At 39.6% G+C, this 26,438-nt stretch overlaps 1 protein-coding gene across 2 annotated transcripts in view; it reads left to right on the top strand.

The window, feature by feature from the left end:
* Nucleotides 1-26,438, top strand: part of Plppr5 (phospholipid phosphatase related 5) — a 100,005-nt gene that overhangs the window by 58,068 nt on the left and 15,499 nt on the right. For both annotated transcript variants that reach the window (XM_041656837.1, XM_041656831.1), the window contains exon 4: nt 21,290-21,466. In XM_041656837.1, coding sequence (XP_041512771.1) covers nt 21,290-21,466 — 177 coding nt within the window. The remainder of the gene's footprint in view (nt 1-21,289; nt 21,467-26,438) is intronic.

Raw genomic sequence — 26,438 nt, 5'->3', positions numbered from 1 at the left:
CGTTCCACTTAATATCACCCCCTGATTAATCACCACAAAGCTGGCAGAGAACAACCGTTTACATACTCATAGACTAGTATAAGTCAGATGACTGAAAAATGGCACAATGTGGTTTAATATTGTTTATACTGTTTCTGCTTTCTACTGAGAAGACTCAGAGGACGAATCAAGAGTGACAGATTCCATAGTCAGAGTGTAGAATCAACTGTGATTGTTTATCTCCCTGTTTGCCCTGATTGGGAGGAATGAAGACTGAAACCGACCACACATGAAAGGTCCACCCACCTGGGCTTCCCCATAGTGGTGTTGCAATTTGATCTTGCTGCTTACAAGACCCAGCTAACATTTAGGATGGTGAGTGCGAGGTAATAATGAAGACCAGGCATACATTTGGCAAGTTTTGTTTTTTTTTACAAACATTTATTGCCTGCACTTGAGATGGATCCTTCTCATAGCATGTCCCTGAGTAAATGATAATGTCCAGAAACCGGCATAATTTAGGACTTAATTGGGTTTAAGATTAGCCTTGTTTCGTAGCTCACATAAATTATGTGTTCTCCAAGGCTGGAGAAGATTATTTCAGAGCTACCTTAGTGCTAATCATGGGAAGAATCTAATCTAAACATAGGAAAGTATGTTGATTGGCTCCAACAACTGCAACCATCTATTAAGTGCTTATTATTTGGAACACTGAGTTTTAAATAGATGCTTTGACTAAGTCCTCTAATATATCTATCGTCTCAAAGTCTGCTAATATAGAAACGAAAATACTCATGATTTAAGAGGCCGTACCTGCATGAAAGCTCTGGATCAATGGTTCTGAATCAATAGCTCCTGGTCCTTAAACAAATCAAACACTTGCATTTTCCTGCCAATTCTATCAGAGCCAGGAGATATAGAGGCAATACACATTGACAATGATGCACAGCCCCCAACATCTGCTTGCTAAACACCTTTATCTCTTTAACTTTGCCTGAGATCATTTTCAGTCTTACGGTTGCAGATCCTGCCTGCTAGGGAGGATTTATGCCCACATCAGCCTAGGTGTCCCTAGAGTGTCTAAGGACATGGATGAATCCAAGTTGAATTTAGAGATACTGGCTGGTTGGTCACTGATACTGGTTGACTCTCTGGGTTCTCTAGAGCTCAACTTTGAACTCTACAGAAGCCAATTCAGAACTATCATTTTATACTCTAAAGAGACCTAATTAATACTTGGCACTTTTGATTTTTAATTTTCCTTAAGAGAATATATCGTATTTGTATGAAAAATAAGTAACTCCCTTATACTTTGTGTGCCAGGGCTATGGACATGGAGTTTCTTATTTAATCCTTATAGCCCCATCCCATAATGCTATTTGGCACAGTTTTTGTCAGCCTCACACAAACCTAGACAAGCCACGAAAGAAGGAATTTTAACTGATAAATTACCTTCATCAGATTTGCATGTGGGCAAGTCCTTAAAGAATATACCCTCTTGCTAACTAGATCTAGAACAGTCATGGCTATTATGAGTGGTACCATCCCTGGGCAAATGGACCTAGGCTGTATAAAAAACGTGAGGAACCCATGCCTAGCAAGTCAGCAAGTAGCATTTAACAACTGTTGGTTAAATTCCTGCCTTGAGCTATTATTGCCTTGACATCCCTCAGTGATGGGTTATGACCTAGGATTTATAAAATGAGATAAACTTTTTCCTCCCTAAGTTTCTTTTGGCCAATATTTTATCACAGTAACAGTGAACCAAACTAGAATGCTCCCATAACTCCTAAATTAAAAATGACAAATCTGAGGCTCAGAGGTAATCAATAATTGACCCCAAGTCACAGTCAGTATATACTGGAGTCAGGATCTAAACTCAGCATGCTCTCCAAGTGGGCTCCATCCCACTGCCTCCCATGCAGTCGCTAAACTGAGGGACACACCCTAGAGAACATACAGTATAAAATTCCAGGTTCCTTGACTTGGACACTTTTATGGGTGGCAAATATCTCTGCAGTTACCCAAGTAGAATTTCGGTTCTTCCCAGCACAGTCCTTTGCTGCTCATGTAGCCATGGGATATTATAGAGTTCTAGTGATGCTGGCTTTGTAGAAAGGATTGAGCATGAGATCACAGTGCTCAAGAACAAAGACCGTGAAAATGTTCACACACATACACACACACATACACACACATGTGCATGTAAACACACACACACACATACACACACATGAATTTGTCTTTTATGTAGGAATTCTTAATGGTCTCTGCGTATCCCTTGTTGTTAGGTTTGACTTACAATGACACCCACTCATTCAACTGGTTTACTCTTACCAGAACTGTGGGGGCTTTTCACTTGGCCTTATCCACACCCTTGTCTTACTGGACACCTTTAATTTCACAAAGCTCTGTAGTAGTTCATCCTAGACCTTCAATATTATTACAAATATAATTAAAATAGACAGAATTAAATAGTGAAGGTGAGCAGTTCCATGGAAGGTCTCTCTGGGGTAATAGAATATCATTCCCATTTGTGCAGCTTCAGTTGAGGTTCCCTCACGGCTAGACTGTGTTACTAATAAAATTACTACAAAGTGTCTACTTGAGCCAGGTGCCATCTGTTCATTCTTTACCATTGTTCAAGTAACCTTCTGAAGGGGAACTCATCACACACAGGGTCCATTCAGCATTTATGTAACCTGGGCTCACTTAGGGCCTATGCTCAGAAGCACTCAGTCTGGGCTTAGACTGTTGCCATTATTGTCTTCCAGTCCTTAGTGAGTGTTGACATGGTGCCCCTTGTTGTTACTGTGGAGACAGTCCTAAAGTAACACCCAATCATGGCTATACCCTGCCACTTGCACACCCAGAGGCTCTGAGACCCCCCTCTATTAATTTCAGATCAATCTTGGAATATGGTTTAGAAGCAGGTGGGTTTTTTTGTAAAGTATCCTTTATTTCCTAAATTATATAAGGTAAAAATGTTTAAGTATCGAAGTAAATCAGAAATCTAATGTTTACACAGGCATTCCAATAAAACTTTAATTTTTGTTTGTTTATTGTTGGCTGGTAGACTGATGCTTGGTTGCTTCAGCAGGCACATTTTATCAAGTGCTGTCCTATTAATCTGATGGTCTCTCATTCATTCTTGGATTGTTTCTTAAACATTATCTTTTTCTTTAAAGACACAGATCTTGATTGCCATTTTTGCTTGTTTGTCTGTTTTTAATTTTATTATTTTTATTTCACATATCAATCCCAGTTCTCCTTCACTCTCCTCCTCCCACTCCCCCCACCTTCTCTTGCTGTCCCATCTACTCCTCAGGGACTGTAGGTCCTCCAGAGAGTCTACAATGCTTGTCATTCACATTGAAGTAGGACAAAGGCCCTCCCTCCCCTTGCATCTAGGCTGAGCAAGGTATCCCTTCATAGGAAATGGGCTTCAAAAATCTAGTTCATATACTAGGAATAAATCCTGATCCCACTGCCAGTGGCCCCACACACTGCCCAAGTCATACAACTCTCACCCACATTCAGAGGGCCTAGTTCATTCCTATGCAGGTTCCCCAGCTGTCAGTCCAGAGTCATTGAGCTACCACTAGCTTGAGTCAGCTGTTTCTACAGGTTTCCCCATCATAGTCTTGACCTTTTTGCTCCTGCTTCTCTTTGACTGGATTCTGGAAGCTCCATTCAGTGCTTAGCTATAGATCTCTACATCTGCTTCATTGACAGCCATTTTAAATCATTTTCACCGTCATCTTAATGTCTGAATAGACATTTCTAAAAGGCTTCATACTATATAGATTTTTGTATCACTCTGTTTTTATGTCAATTTACAATGATAATACCACATATTAGAATACAGTAGCTCATCTAACTAGAGCTGGTTTGATGGCCCAACAGGTAAATGTGCTTTGCTGCCAACACTGGTGGCCTGAATTCATCCCCTAGAACCCACATGGCACAGGAAAAAAACAACTCCTGAAACTTGTCCGTGGTACATGAACACACACCCACACACATGTGCACACACACGCCCAAGTGCATGCAAGCATATGCATGCATATAATAATACATAAAATTGGAAAAAACACACAAGTACAAATTGGTTAACTTTCAAATACCCGAAATGGCTACTGAAATATTTATTTTTTCGTCAATTAAAAAAGAACAGCAGTTGAGCATGTAGGAGATCAGAGACATCACAGATAAGAGACTCTGTCTTTGATCTGAGGGAGATCAGCACCAGGGGCAGATGGGAGCTGGGGCAGACACCCAATGCTACCAATAGAATAACTGGTAAATGCTTTTCTATCCTAATTCTCACCCTGTCTCCACAAAGTCACACCCACAGAAGCTGTTCCTGCATCTTCTTTCCTTCTTTCTATATATTCTTTTCTTTCAAACACAATTCCTCTAGGATGCAGAGCCAGCCAAAAGTCAGGTGACTATCCTCCTGAATTTCATAGGCAAAGATGCTTTTTGTCCAAATGAGGTGCTATTTAAAGGTTCCAGGGATTACAATTTGATCATGTCTATTCAGGGCGACACTATCAATTGATATGAGAGGTGAGGAGATGAGGTGAAATGAGAGAGAGAGAGAGAGAGAGAGAGAGAGAGAGAGAGAGAGAGAGAGAATGGGTGTCTTGGCGTGAACTGAAAGCAGTTCAGCATAATATAAGCTTAGATTCTGGGGAATGAGTTCAGAGGTAAGGCTAGAGAAACAACGGAAGGTGATCTAAGAGATACCCGTACATCCTCCTGAGAGACTGGATTCGTTGCGGAATGTTTTAGATGATCTGGAATTACTTATCCTAAGCCCTTCAGGGAGTTTCCTGTGCTCTTGCTCAGCAGGAGATGAATGAATTGCGCATGCCAAGTCCAACTAGCAGATTTATCTAGTAGACAATATATTTTAAAATTGTATTTATTAAGACAGTTTGAAAATCAATAATATTGAGTATCAAAACTCTCATGTCAACTTACTCTTGAGATGTGTTTGACATGGAATCCCTGATGTCTTTTCCCTCACGGTGTTGACTGGTGAGAACTAAGGACAACTTTGTCCACAAGGAGGGGCTGGTCTCATTGGCCCAGCCAGCCTTGGTTATTTCCTCAGCATGGTGCTGGAGCACCTTGGCAGGGAACTCAGTGATTTTGCTGTTGACTGCTTCTGGCTTTGAACTGCTGGGCTCATTTGTATTGCCTAACTTGCCCTTAAGGTAAATGAATTTGTAACTGTCTCTTTAGGACTCTTTCTACAAAGGTATTTCCTCTGCCTGAAATTTTTCCCGACTTCTCCTGTGGCCTCATCTTTCAACTTCTTGTTAAGAGAACCCACAAGAGAAGCTTTGTTTAGCTTTCCCTCCTCTGAATGGGTAGCTGCTCCTGGGAGCCTCTCCCCCTCATTATCCCCTACACTTTCTCCTCTTTCCCCCCCCCCCCCTCAGGTATTATATTTAAGCTTAGGGCATAGAAAAGTCTATCGATTTTTGTGACTTCTGTTTTGTGCAGATCATTTCTGTCATTTAGGCTCCAAGACATATATATCAATTAGTCTTAGTGATTAATTTTTTAAAAAATGTTTTGTTTGTTTTAGAGACTGGGTCTTGCTATCTAGCCCAGGCTATCTGCTGGCCACTGTGTCTGCCTAGTAATGAATCTGCTTATGTACCTGTCTTTTTTCTCTAACACTAGTAGCTTCTTTGGGTCACCAAGACAGGCTTTGCCATCTCCATATGCCTAGCTCAGGCTCATTGTCCAGGACAGAGGAATGCCCCATAGGAAGGGACAAGGGAGCAGGAGACTAGGGGAAGGAAGGGGATACAAAGAGGAGGAGGAGAACAAGAAAGGAGAAAAGAAGGGAGGGCAAAAGGGAGGGCAAGGGGAGAGAGGGAAGGATGGAGGGAGGGAATAGAGGAGTGATGGAGGGATTGATAGCAAGCAGGAAGGATGGAATTCATTAATTCTGTCTACATTTCTTTGCTTCTCATAAAAACTCAGCCCAGATGCAAATTTTCATCAACAGCATTTTTAAGTATTTATTGAATATCAGTGTTCTTCTGTGCGTCCCGTGTTCCTAACCTTGTGCAAAGGGCTGACACTACAGTAAAGGACAAAATAAGCATCTCCCTGTCCTAGAGGAACAGTCTGCTGCTTTCACTCAGTTGTTAGAAATTGTTTTTTTATGTCTAAACACTGTTTTTTATTTTTTTTACATTTTATTTATTTATATATTTTTTTAAATTTATTTATTTATTAAGGATTTCTGCCTCCTCCCCGCCACCGCCTCCCATTTCCCTCCCCCTCCCCTGATCAAGTCCCCCTCCCTCATCAGCTGGAAGAGCAATCAGGGTTCCCTGACCTGTGGGGAAGCCCAAGGACCGCCCACCTCTATCCAGATCTAGTAAGGTGAGCATCCAAACTGCCTAGGCTCCCCCAAAGCCAGTACGTGCAGTAGGATCAAAAACCCATTGCCATTGTTCTTGAGTTCTCAGTAGTCCTCATTGTCCGCTATGTTCAGCTAGTCCGGATTTATTCTGAGATGAGAATTTGTTGCACCCAGCTCAGTGTTCAAATGATGATTTCACCCATCCATTACGTATTTTTATTCTTAATAGCTACTTTGAGATCATCATGGCATGCATAAATGGGGACACCAAATGTTTTAATTATTGGTGTAACAGACCACAATTGTCTATCCGGATGGGATAGAGAGTTCTGGACTAGTGTGCCCATTGGCTTTACTCTACAGAGCTTGTTCTAGAACAGAAATAGAAGAAGTGGTGCTCACCCCACCTCGCTGTTCACTTATGATCTTCACCTGGGTCACATTTATGGGCACACACAAAGCACACGTCCTATTTAACCATAAAAACAAACTCATCAGTACAAGCTCCTAAGTATTTGTTCTATTTATTATCACAGTCAGGGTATGGACATTCCATCAATTGAAACCTCTCCAGCCAAAGCGGTAATTATTTCAAGTTTTCTGCAGGCCCTGTAGCATAGTCCTGTGACCCCAGCTGCTCAGTTGGGGGGTGGAAGCCATTGGGAAGAACACAAGTTCCTACATCCAGTGAGCTACAGAGTAAGTTCAAAGGCAGCTGAGACAGAATAGTGAGACCCTGCATTAAAATGAAAAACAGAAAAGGGACTGAGGGACTACAGATCAATGGCGGAGCACTTTGTTCCTGGCAAACCTTAGCCACATGCATGTACACACCCAGTATGTATGAGGTGACTGATATGATTATCAACCTTGAATTTTTCTAAAATGTATGCATACATCAAAATATATTATCCTACCCCATAAATGTAGACACATTATTTGCCAATTAAGCCCACTAACTTATTAAATTGAAAGGACTCTTGTCATTTCTCACGTCCCTTTGGGTAGTTTCTCATTTTCTTTCTAATGAAAATCTATGCTCCTTGACTTGACACACAGAACCTGCTGTAACCTAACACTTTAGCCTTGTGGACTCATTTCCTGCCTTTCCCTTCTGAACTCAGTCACAGGCTCCACCCATTAAGCCTTTGGTCCCTCACCTTGAGCTATTTTCAGCACCTCCAATTTCTTCTTAGGGCTGTTCCTCCTCCCACTTGAAGATTCCTCAAGCATTACACCATTCGTAAGACTGAGGGAGACCTGCCCTCTCCCCGGATTTCTGCACTCATTTCTTTATAGCAGGACTTCTTTGTCACTAAACAGCCTGAATTTCAGCACGTGCTCCATTCCTCACTACCCTTAAGTCCTTGAATGAGTGACTTAACCTTTCTGTGTTCCTGCCTCCCTGTTAGGTACCAACTACAATGGATTATTTGCATTATTGGATAGCATGCATGTAAAGCAGTTAGGAGCCTAATCCATCTTCAGCTGTTTAAAATGATTTTCAGGATTAACTCATCACTAAGTCAAGCACCATGCTAAGCACAGAGACAAAAGGAAAAGGATACTTATGCCCTTCTAAGTTAACAGAAATACAGGATTGCAGTATAAAAGAATACCTCATAACAATTAGGAACAAAATTCAAGACAGTACAATGAGGAGGACAGGATGATCCTTTGCCTCCAATATCTAGGACTTGGCTGGGGGATATGACGTGATGTGCAAGGACCCAGAAGTGTCTTTGGACATCTTTGGTAATCTGGAGCTTTTTAACGTCCGAGGTGGGAGCTGTGAGTAGGAAGAAGCAGTTGCAGGAGATCACCCTCTCCACCTTTTTTCCTGAGAGCAAAGTGAGCTGAAAAACAGGTCAGGACATTGTAGGGGTAGGTCTGGGGAAGGGTAATTATGTCATGAAAGAGGGAAAGGAAGGCCTGTCTTGAGACTCTAAATTTAATAACAATTTTAATTTAATAAAAAGGAGAAAATCTTCGTCTTTGTTTTCTTTTTACTGTGACCAAAGATCTGTCAAAGATGACTCAAAGGAAAAAGGTGGGATTTATTTGGCTCAGCATTTGAGGTTGCAGGCCTCCTGGCAAGATGCACATAATATCTGAAGCACGAGTTGGCTTCTGTGGCATCCACAGCCCGGCAACCAAGAGGTATGTGTGCTGGTGCTCACCTGGCTTTTCTTGTCCACTCGGTCCAGGACCTCATCCCATGGATCAATGGTATCCATCATGATAGCCTATCAAGTTGACAACCACTATTCAACATCGTACTTTCCTCCTGGCTTAGTCCCCAGTGAGATTATGAGTTAGGTTAGGAACAAAACACTCTCAAATTTTTAAGACATCCTTTGAAATGGCGCCCTGGAACATTGATTGTGACATTTAAAATGAGCATGGGATTGGTATTTTGTGGCTGATTGCAAGCCTAGATACCACTTGTGCACCAACATTCAAACTGACAGTGTCTGCATACTTGTGCTTCATGACATACATTTTTTTTCTTATTACAATATAATGTTTGTCTTTTCAAGTTATCATGTATGTCTTTCCCTATCATTATATAATTTAGAACAATATCTCAAAATTTAAAATCTACTTGTAAGCATACCTTTCTGAGTGTACAGATTATATAAATAATATATTATGTATTGTAGTTCTTTCATAGGTCACATATACTGGGAGCCACAGAGGCGATTCAGTGGGGGAAGTGTATGCCACACAAGCTTAAGGAGAGAGACACGAGCAGATCCCTAGAGTTCATTGGAAAGACAGTCTGTTCAGTCAGGGAGCAGCAGATTCAGTGAGAAACCGTGTCTCAAAAACAGAGTGGAGCCGGGTGGTGGGGGCACAGGTCTTTAATCCCAGTGCTCAGGAGGCATCTCTGTGAGTTTGAGGCCAGCCTGATTTACAAGAGCTAGTTCCAAAACAGGCACCAAAGCTACACACCACACACACACACACACACACACACACACACACCAAAACCCTGTCTGGAAACCCTGTCTTGAAACCCCCGCCCCACAAAAGAAATCGGAGTGGAGAGTGATCAGGGAAGCCATTGAATATTGACCATAGACCTCTACATATATATATACACACATGTACACATGCACACAAAATATCCCCAAACATTTATACATATACTACATACATATATACATCAAAAATATCATATAAATAGAATTTCACATTGCTAACAATTATAATTTCTTTCCTTAACATTTCAAGCTCCTAAAGGTCTAACTGTGAGCAAAACCTTAAGGGTAGGTTAGAGACACTTGAAATAAACATTTGCTAGCTTTGTCTTTAACACTCAACTTAAATTTTATAGACATCTTTAACAGCTTTATAGGGATTTTGCTTTCTTTGTTTGCCTGTAAGCTAAGCCAAAATAAATCCCTCAGATTATCCTATCACTCTACTGTGCATTTTTTTGTAGGATTTAAAATGTTCAAATTGCCCATTTGCATGCCAGTTTAGTTCCTTACTTCCGACTGAGATACTTCTAAATCTTGGAGATGACACAGCCATTGAAACCACAGCTGTCAAACATATTTTGTTTGCTGGTAACCCCTCAAAAGTCCCAGCTTGTTTCCTTCTTCTATAAGGAACATAAACAAGAGAGCAGGCTGTATTTATGCAAAATTTACCTTGCTTACTGTGCAGTGCATGGAAAACAAGTGTGTACAAGAGGAGCATACGTGATATTGATTTCAGAGAGGACGGTAGTATTTTCAAAGTGTTTCTCTTGTTCCATCTGACGGATGAAGGGCTATGTGTGCAATGCATTTATTGGGGGTCACACAAGGGAGAAATGGTCTCCACATGAAATCAGCCATTGCTGCACTTCAGGGATAAGGTGGCTAAGGCCATGATGAAGGGGCCGTTGTTTACAGCGAGGCCATCAATCACCTATTGTGCTGGGGGCAGCTGAGTTACTGAGCATATTCTAATTGAAACTGCATGTACCAGCTGGTCCTGAACACTGAGGTGCTTGTTACTTACTTCACATTTGAGACTCTCTAATGTTGCCCATTCAAGGACATCAAAGGCAGGATAAATCCTGTCTTTGAGGTGATGTAATCTTTATTAGATGTCCATTTGAGGTTATTAATGAATAAAGCATGCTAACATTTGATTTCTCAAATATTATAAAAAACCTTTGCCCCCTATGCCTGTAAATTGGGCATTTATTAATTACATGTATTTATTTATTTTATATGTGTGCACAAATTTATGTGCCATGAACTAAAAGTGGAAGTTCTCTCCTTCTATCATGTGGGTTCCAGGGGTCAAATTCAGGTCGTCAAGCTTGATTGCAAATGCCTTTATTACTGAGCCATCTTGCCTGCTCATCAGATCATTAAATTTATTATTTATCCTATGCAACTTTAGTATAACCATATCATTTTAGTCCTTCATTCTAGTCTCTAAGTAAATAAGAGTTTTTATTTGTTCATGATAATAATAAAATCCTTACTTACATGGTCACTACTAAGTCCTATAAATGGCATTGCTATATTCACTTATCATTATACAGGAAAGCTCAGAGAAGGTTAATAATTTGTCTAAGGTTAAAGAGCTAATCAGTGGCAGATGGACTTTATCTAGCTTATTAAACTCATAAAATATAAAATAGTTCATTAACTTTAATGAAGTAAAAGTTTTAGAAACTGTTATGATAGTTGGCCTGTGGGAAAGCAGGCTGTGTATGTTTGTTAGAGTATTCAAATAATCCCACAGTATCATTTAGCAGAGTGTGTATTATTTGAAAAGTTCACATATTAATATTGTACAAGATACATAGGCAAAATAAAGGTGGTGTGAAGGGTGACTTCAGATTAAGTATGTAGCTAGTGCCAACCAATGCAATAAATAAATAAATAATACAATAACAGTAAATGATAAATGGATGTAATCTAGGAGAATTCAAAGCTCTTTTTCCCCTTTTACCTTAAATTGTGGTGTTTTTGACAGGTCAGCCCTGTCTAATAGAAACATAATGTGAGGGGTTGAGGAGATGTTTCAGTTGATACTTGAGTGCTTGATGCACAGCATCAGGACCAGAGTTCAAGTCTTGGCACCTAGGCAAAAAATCCATACATCTGTAATCCCAGTGTCGGGATGTGGAGGTTGAAGGATGCCTGAGGCTGGCTGACCAGCCAGCCTAGACTAATAGGTGAGTTCCAGGGTTAGCTATGTCTCAAAACCTGTGGTGGAGAAAGGCTGAGGAAGACACCTGATGTACACTCCCATGTGTGCATATACTACATAAACACAAACACTACCACACACACACACAAATAAAACATAAAGTGAACTATGTCTTTTCAATTTTCTAGTAGTCTCATTTAAAGAAGCAAAATTGTGATATTTTGAAAACATTTGCCAGTATATCTAAAATATACTCATTCAACATGTATCAATAAAAATTTAATTAGATGTGCCTTTTATTCCTTTTTTAGTTTTCTAAATCCAGCACAAATTTAACATCTTAATTCAGATACCAAGTCTTCATCTGAAATATTTGATCCACATTTAGATTTCATAGACTCAAGAGTGTAAAATGTAAGTTTGCATACCCAATTAGTTCTGAACATACCGAAAAATAGCCTGATAGCCTAATCAAGCAATAGTTTTGAGATCAGTTTAATTCAATTAGACTTAATTTAATTAAAATCAAGTAGAAGGAAAGATTTGTTTCTGCAGTTCCTCCAGTCACAGCTGAAGAAGCCATTAGCTGAAGTGTCTACAGCTTCCTTATTGGATTTAGTGAAGGGCAGTCCTTAAAAGAGACTTCAGTGTAAATCAGAGAAAAAAAAACTTATGCTTAGTTCATAACTGAATTAGGCAGGGTTTTCCCAGAGAATAAGAATTTCTAAGTCTCAAATCTAATTTGGGAATATCTGAAGCAAAACTAGGAAATCTGAGGGTTTTACTTAAGCCAGTAGGAGAGAGAGTACAAAGGATAATTACTACTTGGGAGAGAAGGAATTGCTCACTTAGGGTAAGGGCTGGGGTTCTGAAGAAGCAGAGCAGGAAAAAAACCTGAATTACTATCTTGTGTATTTGCTTATGTATATGAGTACCTTTAAATTAGACCACATCCCAAAGGAAAGTTATCCTTGTATAAGAGAAAATAGAGGGATTCATACTTTATTTCTGAATTGAATTGGTAGAACACCTATCTTAATATGCCCCTGATATAAGAAGCTTAGTAACTGATAAGATAGTTGCTACTGGAACCAGAGGTAGTAAGGATGTAGATTATGGGGGGTACTCTTTATTTTCCAACGTAGTCTGAATGATATGTGTTCCTTCTGCCATTCAAAGACAGGATCATGACTTCATAGAATATTTTCTCTTTCCACCACCAGGAAACATTTTCTATTTATAAGGACATGCATGATTAGAAAACATGCTCACAGGAAATAACATAGCAATAGATGATGGGTTGCTAAGATTAGGAACACAGGATAGAAGATGTGTTGAAGATGGAAAGATGCTCATTGTTTGTGAGTTTAGATGGACCAAGTGAATCCCAGTGCAGGAGGTAGGACTTCTCTTTCTAGCTCTTGTGCTCCATCTTGCAAAGTAGGAATTTTGATTTCTGTGGTTTCTTTCAGGTGAAAAAGGGGGATGAGACACAGAAGGGCCGAATAAAAAGGGACTTTATTTCTTAGGGCTCCTAATATCTTTACTTTCCAATAATATGGCAAAAAAATCTCCTACATGATGTGGGATTCCCCTCTGTATACTATAAATATGTTTTAATACCACTAGTTAATAAAGACTCTGCTTTGGACCTATGGCAGCATAGAATAGGACAAGGTGGGTATTCCCAGCAGAAATAGAGGAGAAAGAAGGACTTGACCATGAGCTTGAATGAACACCTGAGTTTGTTTACATGAAAGTTGTTGTGCCATTTTGCAAACAGCATTCCATTGTGGATGTTTATCATCCGAGGGACTCCCGTTAGCTAACTCAAGACTAGGGCAGGTCGGATATGATAAATGTCAAGATAAAAGTTCAAAGTGGTTTTACAAGATTGAGTGTTGCTTTGAAAAAAAAAATCCATGTGCAGAATAAAAAGAATTTGGATGAGCTTCTTTCTCTGTAAGAGACTGTAAGAAGTTATGGAATACTCAGTTGACCACAGACAGACTAATATAAGCAGTAATGTTTTTTTTTTATTTTTTATTTTTTTTTAATTTATTTATTTATTAAGGATTTCTGCCTCGTCCCCACAACCGCTTCCCATTTCCCTCCCCCTCCCCCGATAAAGTCCCCCCCCCCTCATCTGCTCGAAGAGCAATCAGGGTTCCCTGACCTGTGGGAAGCACAAGGACTGCCCACCTCTATCGAGATCTCGTAAGGTGAGCATTCAAACTGCCTAGGCTCCCACAAAGCCAGTACGTGCAGTAGGATCAAAAACCCACTGCAATTGTTCTTGAATTCTCAGTATTCCTCATTGTCCGCTATGTTCAGCTAGTCCGGATTTATCCCATGCTTTTTCAGACCTAGGCCATCTGGCCTTGGTGAGATCCCAATAGAACATCCCCATTGTCTTAGTGTGTGGGTGCACCCCTCGTGGTCCTGAGTTCCTTGCTCGTGCTCCGTCTCCTTCTGCTCCTGATTTGGACCTTGAGATTTCTGTCCGGTGCTCCCGTGTGGGTCTCTGTCTCTGTCTCCTTTCATCGCCTGATGAAGGCTAATATTCCTGTGGATGCCTATGTGTTTGTCTTTGGATTCACCTTATTTAGCTTCTCTAGGAACATGAATTATAGGCTCAATGTCCTTTATTTATGGCTAGAAACCAAATATGAGTGAGTACATCCCATGTTCCTCTTTTTGGGTCTGGCTTACCTCACGCAGGATAGTGTTTTCTATTTCCATCCATTTGTATGCAAAATTCAAGAAGTCCTTGTTTTTTACTGCTGAGTAATACTCTAATATGTATATATTCCATACTTTCTTCATCCATTCTTCCGTTGAAGGGCATCTAGGTTGTTTCCAGGTTCTGGCTATTACAAACAATGCTGCCATGAACATAGTTGAGCATATACTTTTGTTGTATGATAGGGCCTCTCTTGGGTATATTCCCAAGAGTGGTATTGCTGGATCCAGGGGTAGGTTGATCCCGAATTTCCTGAGAAACCGAAACACTGCTTTCCAGAGTGGTTGCACAAGTTTGCATTCCCACCAGCAATGGGTGAGTGTACCCCTTTCTCCACAACCTCTCCAGCAAAGGCTATCATTGGTGTTTTTTATTTTCGCCATTCTGACAGGTGTAAGGTGGTATCTTAAAGTTGTCTTTATTTGCATTTCTCTGATCGCTAAGGAAGTTGAGCATGACCTTAACACACCTCTCTCTCCAAGGGACTGGTCAATCAGACAGAAACCTAATAGAGAATTAAGAGAATTATTGGAGGTAATGAAGCAAATGGACTTAACAGACATCTATAGAACATTCCACCCAAATAGGAAAGAATATACCTTCTTCTCTGCAGCTCATGGAACCTTCTCAAAAATTGACCACATACTCGGAAACAAAGGAAACCTCCACAGATACAAAGCAGTAATGTTAAAAGAATATGAAAATAATCTCTGTGTTTTATTAGATTATATTAATCAGAGCTGTCAAAACTTAAGGCATTTAAAAATATTCCACCACTGACCTGATTACGGAATATGGACCAATGAGTTGGGTTGATACCTTGCCATCTAGAAAAGCCACACTGCTCCTCGGGTTGGCCCGTGGTTAGGTGCATTAACAGGGTAAACTTGCTGCACAATTTTCTCATATCTTAAACAATTAGGAACCAGAAATTGTAACATGAAAATGTGCTTTTTATTTTACAGTTTGCCTAACCCAGAGGAAAAGATTCATCATTTGTTTCCTTTCTGTAGCTGTATGAAAAATTTTGTGGAGGAGGAAGGAAACACCATCAGATATTCATGTGCTATGATGCTTAAATGATGATAGGTGTTCCATGGTTTCAGGAATTTGAACACTTGATCTGCAACTGATGGTCCCACTCAGGAGGTCTAGGAAATGTGGCCTTATTGGAGGGTGTGTCTCTGAAGGTGGTTTTGAGAGATGAAGGACTCTTGTTATTTCTAGAGTTCCTTCTCTTCTGTATCGGTGGGGTTCAAGACGTGAGCTCTGGACATCAAGTTTCTGTCTCCCTGGCTGCCAACCTTCCCCATCATGACAGGCTCCTATCCTCTGCAACCATAAGCCAAGTCCTTCTATAACTTACCTTGGCCATGGCGTTTTATTACAACAATAGAAAAGTAACTAATACGTAGACGGATTTGTGTGAGGCAAACTGTCAGAACTGTGTGAAATTTCTCCCTGAGAGGCAAATTTTTCCTCTAGTTAGAGCTATGACTCTAGCATTTTGTTTTGTGTCCTATGAGTTCCCTGGTGACTTTTAAAATTTTGTTGAAGTCTATTTTTTTTCAGTAGTCTGATGACCAAGGGGAGGGATACAAGTGTTTCTCTTTAGATTATCTCTTCTACCATGAGGCTGTCAGTCCATGGATACATGCTCACTGGTGATCTTAGTCTGAGTGCTGCATTTTTGGGAAATGACTTTCAGATGTTACAAAACGTTGGAATGTCCAGGCTTCTCTGGAATCTGGACACAGAGTTGTTCCTACCTTGGTGGAGGAAATTGAGGCTATTTCATCAATTGCAAAGAGGAAGTCAAGGGAAGAGATAATGATAATAATGATAATCATTTACAAGAGAACAAATGGAGTGTTCCTTCAGGGTCCAAAGGGAAGGGGAAAAAGATGAAACAGTATTTAAAAAAAAAAACGTGAAAGAATCATGAAAACAAAAGTTCCCTGAGTACTTGGCCATAATGCTGTCTTAAGTCTAATGATCACCATTCAACAAACACCACTTCAAAATTGTGGTCCTGATTGTACCATGTTTCCCGTTCTTGCTTCAACTTAACTGCTACAGTTATTTAGGCTTTACTACAGACAAAGTACTGTGCTATGCACTTTAACCATGTTATTGTAATAAATCCTTATCACACATGGGGGCAATATCTTTATTTTCATTTATGTTTGGTAAGCAGACATGCTTAAACTTGTGTCTCATTACTTTTCTGTCTCTGTGATAAGACACCAGAGCCAAGGCAGCTTATAGAAGAAGGAGTTTATTTGTGATGTACAGTTTTATATGTTTAGAGTCCAGGATCATCATGGCTGAGTGCATGCCAGCAGACAGGCAGGGTTGATGCTGGAGCAGGGGTTAAGAGTTTGAATCTTGATCCACAAGCATGAGGCAGAGAAAGCTAACTGGGGATGGCATGGGCTTTTGAAACCTTCATCACCTCCTCCCACTGACACATTGCCTCCAACAAGACTACACCTCCTGATGTTTCCCCAACAATTTTACTAACTGGGTACCAACCATTCAAATATATGAGCCATAGGGGCCATTTTTGTTCAAACCATCATGACTTGTCATATGCAAGTGTCAGAGATGGAACTCCAACACATTTTTTTTTTCTGGTTCCAATGTGGATGCTTTGATCACTACAACATATTTACTTCACTCCATGGAACGTTGCTACAAATCTTAGTATTAATTAATACATTAAAGAGACACTATAGTATAGTTGTTTTCTACTGGACACAGAAAATACCACAAACACAGTGAGTTGGAACAATGCAAGTGTATTAGCTCAGAAGTCAAATATGGGTATCACTGGGCTAAAATGAACTTGTCATCTTGTGGCCCAACCTTGAGGACATACTTGTGGCAAATTAACCCTTCACATTTCCTAGCCTTATTAGAGCATATCTGTGTTCCTTCCACCCATGGCTTCACCAAAGTCTCATGTGAGTGGGAACCATAGTCACAAGAAATAACAGGGAACTGAAGATTCATAGATGTCTGTTTGGGGCTCATAGTCTTCTTATCACAGTTAGTAGTCACCCATTGCAGATTTTGCCCCTGGAAATACATGACAATAAAAAAAGAGAGACAGTAAGTTAGTAAACACATATATATTCAAGATAATTTCAAGTAGCGATTTCAGGTAATACAAGTTCAAAATTCCACCTTTGCCCAACAATGTCTTTCATGCTTCCATCATGCGGTAAGTTTTGAATGCCTACTGTGTGAAAAAGCTTCTAAGCATTTCAGATAGAGCAGTGAATGGACAAAGGTTCTAGTCTAACAGAATATTATAAAAGAGAGAAGCATGGCAGTATATACATTGTTCTACAAAGTGACAAATGTCACAAATACTCTGTGCTCTCCCTCGAGGCTATCCCTCACTCAATCTTCTCTTTATTAAGTCTCGTTTTCTTAACAGTTCTCTAAAAGTCAGGCCAAGTGCCAAGCACAGAGTTTACAGTGAAGGACCAGGCTTCATTTCTATGTCTCCCCTATAGTGAGGGAAACAAATAAAACATATGAGAACCTGTCACCATGGCAAGAGTTCCAGGAAAATGAGCAAAATACTTTGAAAGCACATGGCTGGATTACCCAGGTTATCTCCTACATCTAGGCTAGTTCAGTTTCTGCTGGCATGGACAACCATTCTCATCCTTCAGGATCAAACCTTGGATATTTCCTCATTGGAGAAGTTAAATACAGCCTTTGGTACATAGTAGGTGATTAAAATTAAGTATATTGGCTATAATAGGGTTCTTTTACAAGTATTATATTTTGTAACGACTAAATGATTGGTGTTTACTATAACAAGTGAGACAACCCATAGTACAGAATAATAGGACATTGTAGTTACCCTTTAGTAAAAGTGAACCAGTTATCAAAGCCCTTCGTGTATTAAATATTGCATGTATTTAAATAAACATGAGTAACATGAGATAATGTATAGTAGGATCTTAGCAGGAATCAAATGATAAGTTTTGGCATTCTGCATCATCTTGCATGGAATGGGTGAATGAGGATGGATAACACAGCTAAATGAGTTGGCTGTAAGCTTGTTAGCATGCACAGACCCTTGACGATAGAGGGAACACAATTCTGCTCAAATCACCCCACCTCCTGTTTGTGTTTATTTTAGCTACATTTTGACATCTGGTTATCCTAGATGGTTTCATAAGTGAATTAGAAACCAAGAAAGCATAAGTAATCAATTACTGTTCTGTATCTAGCTTCCTTAGTAGATCATTATGCTATTATTTCCCCTTCTGCAGATTAGCTTTAATAGACTTTCTGCAAGGATAAAACAAATAGACTGTTTAAAAGGCTCTTGTCATAAAGTACTAGAGAGTTTCCACGTTCAAATAAAAAATTCTCTAGTTTGTCTTTCGTTATATTTGTGGTGATTATACTTCAAGAACATGTGTACTTTATAAAGCATTGCTATGATCAACCTTAATGCTATATTTATGGCTTATAAAATTCTGGATAACTTTTGTAATTCTCATAGCTCCACAATCTTGTGGCCTCTCACACTCCATTCGAGGTTTGGACATTAGCCATGGGTGTAATAGAAGAAACAAAAAACAAGCTTGAATTCTTTCTAATAGAAGCATGTTTTCATTAGTTCGCATACTGGAGAGACTGTTTGGGGCTTCTTGTGAGCCTTCTTGAGTAAGTAGGGTAATTCAGGGAAGAGTCATCACTAAACTTGAAACATCTCTAGCCTAAGTCAATAATTTATCTGGACCAACTGAAATGACCAAGTAAAGAGTTAAGTGGTAACTGAGTTGTCCCTTGGGGATGATGGCAAGTATTTATCAAGTCCATGGAGAATCTGTATGGATTTTGTACTTCATATTCTCCATCTCTAATGATGGGGCAGGCTATTTTGTTATTCTTAGAATGCTATGGTGGCATCGTTCGTTCACGTTTGCTTCCAGCTTTCTTGCATTTTCTGAATCTTTGTGTAAGTCTTTTGGCCATTTTCTCCCCAGAGGAACTCAGAGGAGAAAAAAACTGCAAGGAAGACCTGCTAAAGCCCTTATGATCAGGAAGTGCCTAAAGTTCTTTGTTTAAGGTTCCATTTCTTCGCCAGGCGGTGGTGGCACACGCCTTTAATCCCAGTATTTGGGAGGCGGAGGCAGGTGGATCTCGATGAGTTCGAGGCCAGCCTGGTCTACAAGCTAGTTCCAAGACAGGCTTCAAAGCTACAGAGAAACCCTTTCTTGAACCCCCCCCCCCAAAAAAAAAAGTTTTATTTCTTCTTCGCCAATGGTGCCACCCCCAAATAAAGTGTATGGTCTACAATAAGCTTGATATTGATCCACTTTTTAAATTTATATAATGAAGTTAATAATGGTATCCACTTTATAGGATTTTAAAGATTTAATGAGATAAAGTCTTAAGAAAAAAAGATAATTACTGGATTTCATAGTATTCTAAAATGGTCATCATGAACTAAAACTTAGATACAGCTCTTTTAGTCTACACTCATAAGCAAATATATTTCTTTCTAATTCAAGATAACAATTAACATTATAGAATATAGTATATAGATTGTATATTCTATACGTATTTTCTTGAGTGTGTTATCAGTACAAGATATTTACTGATATTTACACTATACCACTTAGGTGTACTTTCCAACCTGCCTCTTTCACACTTTCCATATTGTTGACATGAGAACTGTCACTATACACTTGAAGTCAACAGGTTTGCTAGTAGAATTGCGATTTAAGTTATGAGCAAGGAAGCAATAGAATAAGTGATATTGGGAGAAGAACCAACTTATTCCTGGGCATGATGGCTCACAACCTTGATATATTTCCTTCAGCACAGCCAGTTGACAACTTGTGTTCTTTATTGGCTTTTATCTCATGCTTCCAGATGACAATATAAAAGCTAGCATTGGCTCTTCATTGTCTGGACTACCATCTTCACAGTCACATCAATTTTCCAGAAATCTCCATTTAATTTTTCTAGCTATATTTAATTTTGATTTGACCAAGGATAAATCCTATCCATACAAAATATACAAACGAAAACACCAATACATCATCAATTTACCTCTTGTAACAGTAATATTGTGAGTTATCTAATGTATAAATTCAGGTGAAACAAAAGTGTTAAAATGTTTGTGGGGTGGAGGGCAAGAGAACACTTGCAATGGCTGTGCTCATAATCCAGATGACTGATGAAACGGCATAAGAACTGGTCCTTATAGGAATGAAGAGATGGTTTGGCAGTGAAGAACACACTGCTCTTGCAGAGGAATTGAGTTAATTCTCAGCACCCATATCTCACAGTTTACAACTTCTTGTAATTCCAGGTCCACGGGCTCTTTTCAATCTGGACACATTGGCAATCGTGTGGACACACAAACACACTTTTTAAAAAAGTCTTTAGTAAGAAATGGACAACCTACAAATCACAATCTCAGAGAACCTAGACAACAAAGAGGACCCTAAGAGAGATATGTATGGATCTAATTTACATGGATAGTAGAAAAGAAGATAAGATCTCCTGAGTAAATCTGGAGCATGGGGACTATGGGAGAGGGTAGAAAGGGACGGGAGAGGAGAAAAATATATATAGCTCAATAAAAACAGTTAAAAAATAAAATTGGTGAAAAACAAAGAAATGGCCATGATGGATAAGTAAAGCTAAATAATTGGCACTCTTAAATTCCACATTTAAGAAATCATCATCACAAACTTCATTACAGGTATGGTAGCACACACCTATAATGCTAACATTCAAGGGCAACTCTGGCTATGTAGAGAGCTGGAAACTAGCCTGGGTTAAGTAGCTTAACAGAAAATAACCATTTTTTTTAAACTACAAGAATCATAAACTCTAGTCAATGATTAAAACTACACAGTCATATATAGCTGTTAACTGTATTTTTGTAATATATACATAATGTATTTCATGTGTATACCAAGAAAACGCTTTTGTGAAAAGTCTTGTTTTATTTGCTATTTCAGATGTACATTACGAACACTATCAAAGCCAAAGGCACCAGACTTGCTAAGCCTGTTCTATGCTTGGGATTAATGTGTTTGGCCTTTCTTACTGGACTCAACAGAGTAGCAGAATATCGAAATCATTGGTCTGATGTGATAGCGGGCTTTCTAGTTGGGATATCTATAGCAGTATTTCTGGTAAGTATGATTTTTAAAAATATTTTTTGTTTTTAAAAAGCTTGAATATCACTTCTAAGCAAATGCAAGGATGAATCATTGTGATACATTATGTGAAATATATATGTTTATGGTTGCTCATTTCTTTTTTCTTGCATTTATTCTCCTTAAGATTAGGTTTGGGGAAGAATAATAAATAAATTCTGCACTTAAAATACTTTTATATAAAATGGAGCAGAGCTAAAATCATTCCTCCTCAAATAGCATTTTACATTTTGTATTTATGGGGCAGGTAACGCATGTGCCATGGCATGTGTGTGTAGATCCAAAAGACAACTCGTGAGAGTTAGTTCTCTCATTCTACCATGTGAGGGCTGAAAGTTAAACTCAGGCCACCAAGTACCTTTATCCACTGAGCTATCTCACCTGTCCCTTCTCAGTTAGTATTGTAGACTGCATTGTTTTTATATCCACAAAATTCCTCAGGATAGTTTGCCTCTAGTGAAGGAAAACATCCTCCTGGACCCAAGTGCCTCATGCCTTCTTCAGTCTGGGCACTTAATGAGATCCACACCTCCAGTGTTCACATGGCATAGGATTGTGAGATGCATCATTTCTCCTGGGGGACTGAGATTGGGATGGGAACACTAGCATCCCCAGTCATGTCTTCCACATAGTGAAGAATGTCAGAGCCTTTTAGTGGAGGGCTACCCATATGCCTGCTAAAGCATATACTTGAATGAATCTATAATTTTGTTCGATTAAAGTTTTCAGCCTGAGTTGAAAATCATCAGCCCGTTACTTGTGGAGACTTTTACCGTCCTACTTAGGTGACCCCATGCACAGTTTATAAATCAAAGGCCCTTTTACAGGGACACCTTAGAACTTCAGAAACACTTCCATTTCAATTCAGTTGGATTCATTCTCACAATACTTGCTTCTTCCTTCCTCAGCCTCCTTTGTCCAGTTAATAATCAGTGGGCAATAAAAAAACATGTGTGAGGTTTGAGTACAAATTACATGCCTGGAATTTGAAATGCAATGTTTCTTCTAAAACCTCCTGTAGGAAATTAATGGGCATGATCTCATGTCTGCTCAGCATCCTGAGCTTCGTCCCCCCACCCTTTGTTTCCTCTTGTGATGCCATTCACTGTGAGTCTCAAGGTCATTGAAGGACTCTGGATTGAAAGGTTTTTTTTTTTTTTTTTTTTTTAAATCTGTGATGTGTTTGTCAGTCAGCATGTCTCTCCCTATCATAGACTGGGTGTGCAGGTACAGTCAGTGGAAGAGGAAGAGATCCTAAATAACCTGATGGACCCCAGTCACCATTTGCCTTTTATGGAAAAATTCTGGCAGCTCATGGATTCTGATTGGCTAGAGATTGAGGTGAAGTGAATAGCTGAGATTCAGTTGCTTGGTTACAGGTGTGCTCCTAGATAAGCTACAGATTGCTTACTGTTGAGTCTTGCAGACTCTTTTGGCTAAATTTCATCATCCAAATATAGCAACAGACAGGCTGAAGTTACCCTTTAATACCCTGTCTCTTTGAAGTCGCTTGATGCCTCATGAAACTCAGGGCCAAACTCTCCTTGCTTTCACTCATCACAGTTGAGACTGGTTAACATTTAAAAGAAACAAAACAAAACAGAAAAGTGATGGAAATTATGATGCCACCGAACTCAGCTCCCTTGGTGTAGATTATCTTCCCTGGCGCCTCATCAGCCTCCTACTGTTTTTCCCCTGGCCATTGCAATCCTCCTACCCTTCCAGAGAGCATCTTAGTGCCTTAGTCTGGCCATCCTTTAAAACCAGACGCTAGTGTCATGTTAGACATATCCCTAACTGAGAACTAGAAAAATGAAGAGCTAGCCTGTACATCTCCCTGAGCTCAAGCCACTCTATTGTGCATATTCAATCCAAGAATGTATATTACACACATTCTGAAATCACTCTTTAAATATTATTACACATGAGAAAAATGACTCCATGAAAGGGTCACACCAAAACGGTGCTTCAATCATGTAGCTAAAGATGAATCGTGTTCTCATTAATGATCACTTATGAATGTGAGTGCCTATAGGCGAAAACTGGTAAGTCAAGGAAGCTCATGGGAGTATAGCTAGATTCCACCATGAGCTAGAGTTTTGTTTGGGGATTAGCCTGGTCCCTTAAATTCCCCTTCCCCATCTTCCACCGTAAAATAAAATGCTACCAAGTCCCTACTCCAATACAAGTGCTGACCTTGGTGATGTGAAGAAATATTTGAGAACAAAACGAGAGACATCTCAGATATTAAATATGTTACAATCCAAATAAGAAAACAGACATTACACTTTATAGAGGATTACATACAATTTATTGATAGGTACTGGAAATATTAACTTTATTGGGGTGACAGACCTGTCAGGAAGAAGTGATATATTGGCCGGGCAGTGGTAGCACACGCCTTTAATCCCAGCACTTGGGAGTCAGAGGCAGGCGGATCTCTGTGAGTTTGAGACCAGCCTGGTCTACAAGAGCTAGTTCCAGGACAGGCTCCAAAGCCACAGAGAAACCCTGTCTCAAGAAAGCAAAAAAAAAAAAAAAAAAAAAAAGTGATATATCAACTGGAGGAGGTTAGAAAGAGGATAAGTCTGGATTCTGCACAAGGAATGAGAACAAAACACGGGCCACATAGACAACATGAAAGCCTGTATAAGGACAGTAGGCATGGAACTCTTCCTATACCACAGGCCCAGGAAACAGCTTATGAATGAGAAAGCACAGCTTCCTGGAATGATACTAGTCTCCCATCATGAAGGTTAGAGGCATGGAAAAGTTTTGTGTGCCAAAAGAATAATGTGGACTTTTGTTTAAACTGTAGGGGAGTTAGTATGCCCTGCCTTCAAAAGAGTAGAAATCGAATGGACTTGTTTGAGTCCAAGTTTCTTTATGTACTCAATTGTCCCTTCAAGTACTTTATTGAACCTTTCTGTGCTCCTGTATCCTTCTGTATATGAGAACAATCACAACCTCCCAGGAGGCTCATTCTTGAACTTACAGAAGGTCAAGCAAAGTAGTACATGCTTAGTGAACGGCCATGGAAATGAGTAAAGCACAATTCCATAAGTGGTAGTTTGCTTCCGCTCACTAGCTTTTGCCATTTGAGATCTGTGCTTTAAAAATATGCTCTAGCATAACACTGCAGGTGAAGATGGAGGAGACATGTTATGAAGAACCAGGGAAATCAGAGTCTAAACTGAGCCATAGAGACACAGAAAGAAGAGACAATCTTTGGAAGAGAAAGGGAAGAAAGAGAGCCTGAGGGAACACAAGATGATGTGGATGAGGGACAGGAAACAAGTCAGGATGACTCTCAGATCCCTTATTTGGATAACTCAGTAGGGCATTTATTTTGAATTTTGTGCAGCCACTCCAACTCTGGTTTCCAAATGTCCTGCAATTATCTTGCAGGGTTTTAGGATTCTAAAATGAGTCCAACATAAAATTAAATCAGTCTACTCTAAGCTGCTGTCTTGTTCTAAAGACACCTCCGCTCACCACCCTTTATCTACACATAGCATTTACCTCTGACTCATTCTCCCAGTTCATCCCCAACAAGCAGTGACTCATCTACTTCAAGTTCATTTCCATTTCCCAATTATTCCTTCTGTGTCTTATATCAGTCCTTCTAATCAGAACTGTGGGCTTCCTATCCCATGTACTCCTACAGATATCCCCCACACCAACACCTTGCTGGCTTGGCCTATATTGCAATTATTGCAATAGTGCATTGTCAATAACAAGGCAAAACAAACCTTCCCGGATGCCTCAACTCCAGTCATTCTACTGCACTTCCAGGGTCAACGATGTTCCAATTGCTTATTTCCTAGTGAAAAGTATCCTGCACTTTTCTCTGTGTACATGAAACCAGCTCATGAAATCACAATCAGCCTCCTTCCCTTATCAAAAACAAACCTGCCCTTCCTACACATTTGTTCTGGGGGAATGCCCCTTCTTTTTGTGCATTTCAGTTGCAAATGAGAAGCAGGGATATCTGAGTCCTGCCACTGCATGCATGTGACCCCGCACACATCAATCGCAGCTCACTATTCATCATATAGTGAAACCTTCCCCAAACCATGTTCAGAACATCTTCTCTCCTTAGTCCTTTCTTGTGTTTCTCACTAACACATTGCAACTCCTAGACACCGCATTTCATATTTCTCTTGCAAATAAGCCATTGTGGAGAAATATTTCTGTTCGTTTTGTTCACTGCTTATCTTTTCATGTATCTGGAATATGGTCTTGTATGTGGGCGGCATGAAAGAATAACTGTTTAATTTGTTACCCTGAGCTCTTTAAAAGACTCAATGAATTTTCACGTGTAGTAAGCATGGCCTTGTTTCACTGCTTATCATGCCCAGCTCTTACACTGATATTCCAGTCTTCTACATTGCTAAGATTTGACTCAGACACATCCCACGTTTTCTAGGCTGTACCTGTCATTACCTTCTTCTCATCTCCCCCTTGACTTCTATATGTATCAGTCTGTACTGATAGAATCCTACAAGGAATTGTGTTGTGTCCTAAATCTGTCTGCACCCCTGTACATTTTGCTCAAGGGTAAAGAGTAGAATCATCACACTTAGCAAAATACAAAACTAATTCTTGAGCAGCAGGTGCTGATTATTATTGTTACAAAAATTGGATGACTTAAAAACCTCACCTCTCCCGAACATGATAGATGGAATTGTTAAGCAGAAGTGTTCAGCTTTGTTGATCCCAATAATAGCTTGTCATATGATCTTATGTACGAGTAACAATCACTGCAGCATTTTATTGAGATATATCGCCCTCACTTTACAAATTAAAAACAGATAACCAAATTAGGAGCTAATACTGTTTGACTCCACAAGGTACATACATAATAATTATGGGAAGAAAAAAGTGAATACATAAAAATTTATTATTAATACAACATAGAGAAACCAAAAATATGTGTGGTGGTGGT

This window comes from Microtus oregoni, unplaced genomic scaffold (genome assembly GCF_018167655.1).
Source record: "Microtus oregoni isolate MIOR12 unplaced genomic scaffold, Mior012 000000F_ref0000247, whole genome shotgun sequence".
Taxonomy (NCBI): Eukaryota; Metazoa; Chordata; class Mammalia; order Rodentia; family Cricetidae; genus Microtus; species Microtus oregoni.
The sequence above is the reverse complement of the archived record's forward strand: the minus strand, read 5'-3'. Positions and strand labels throughout refer to the sequence as shown.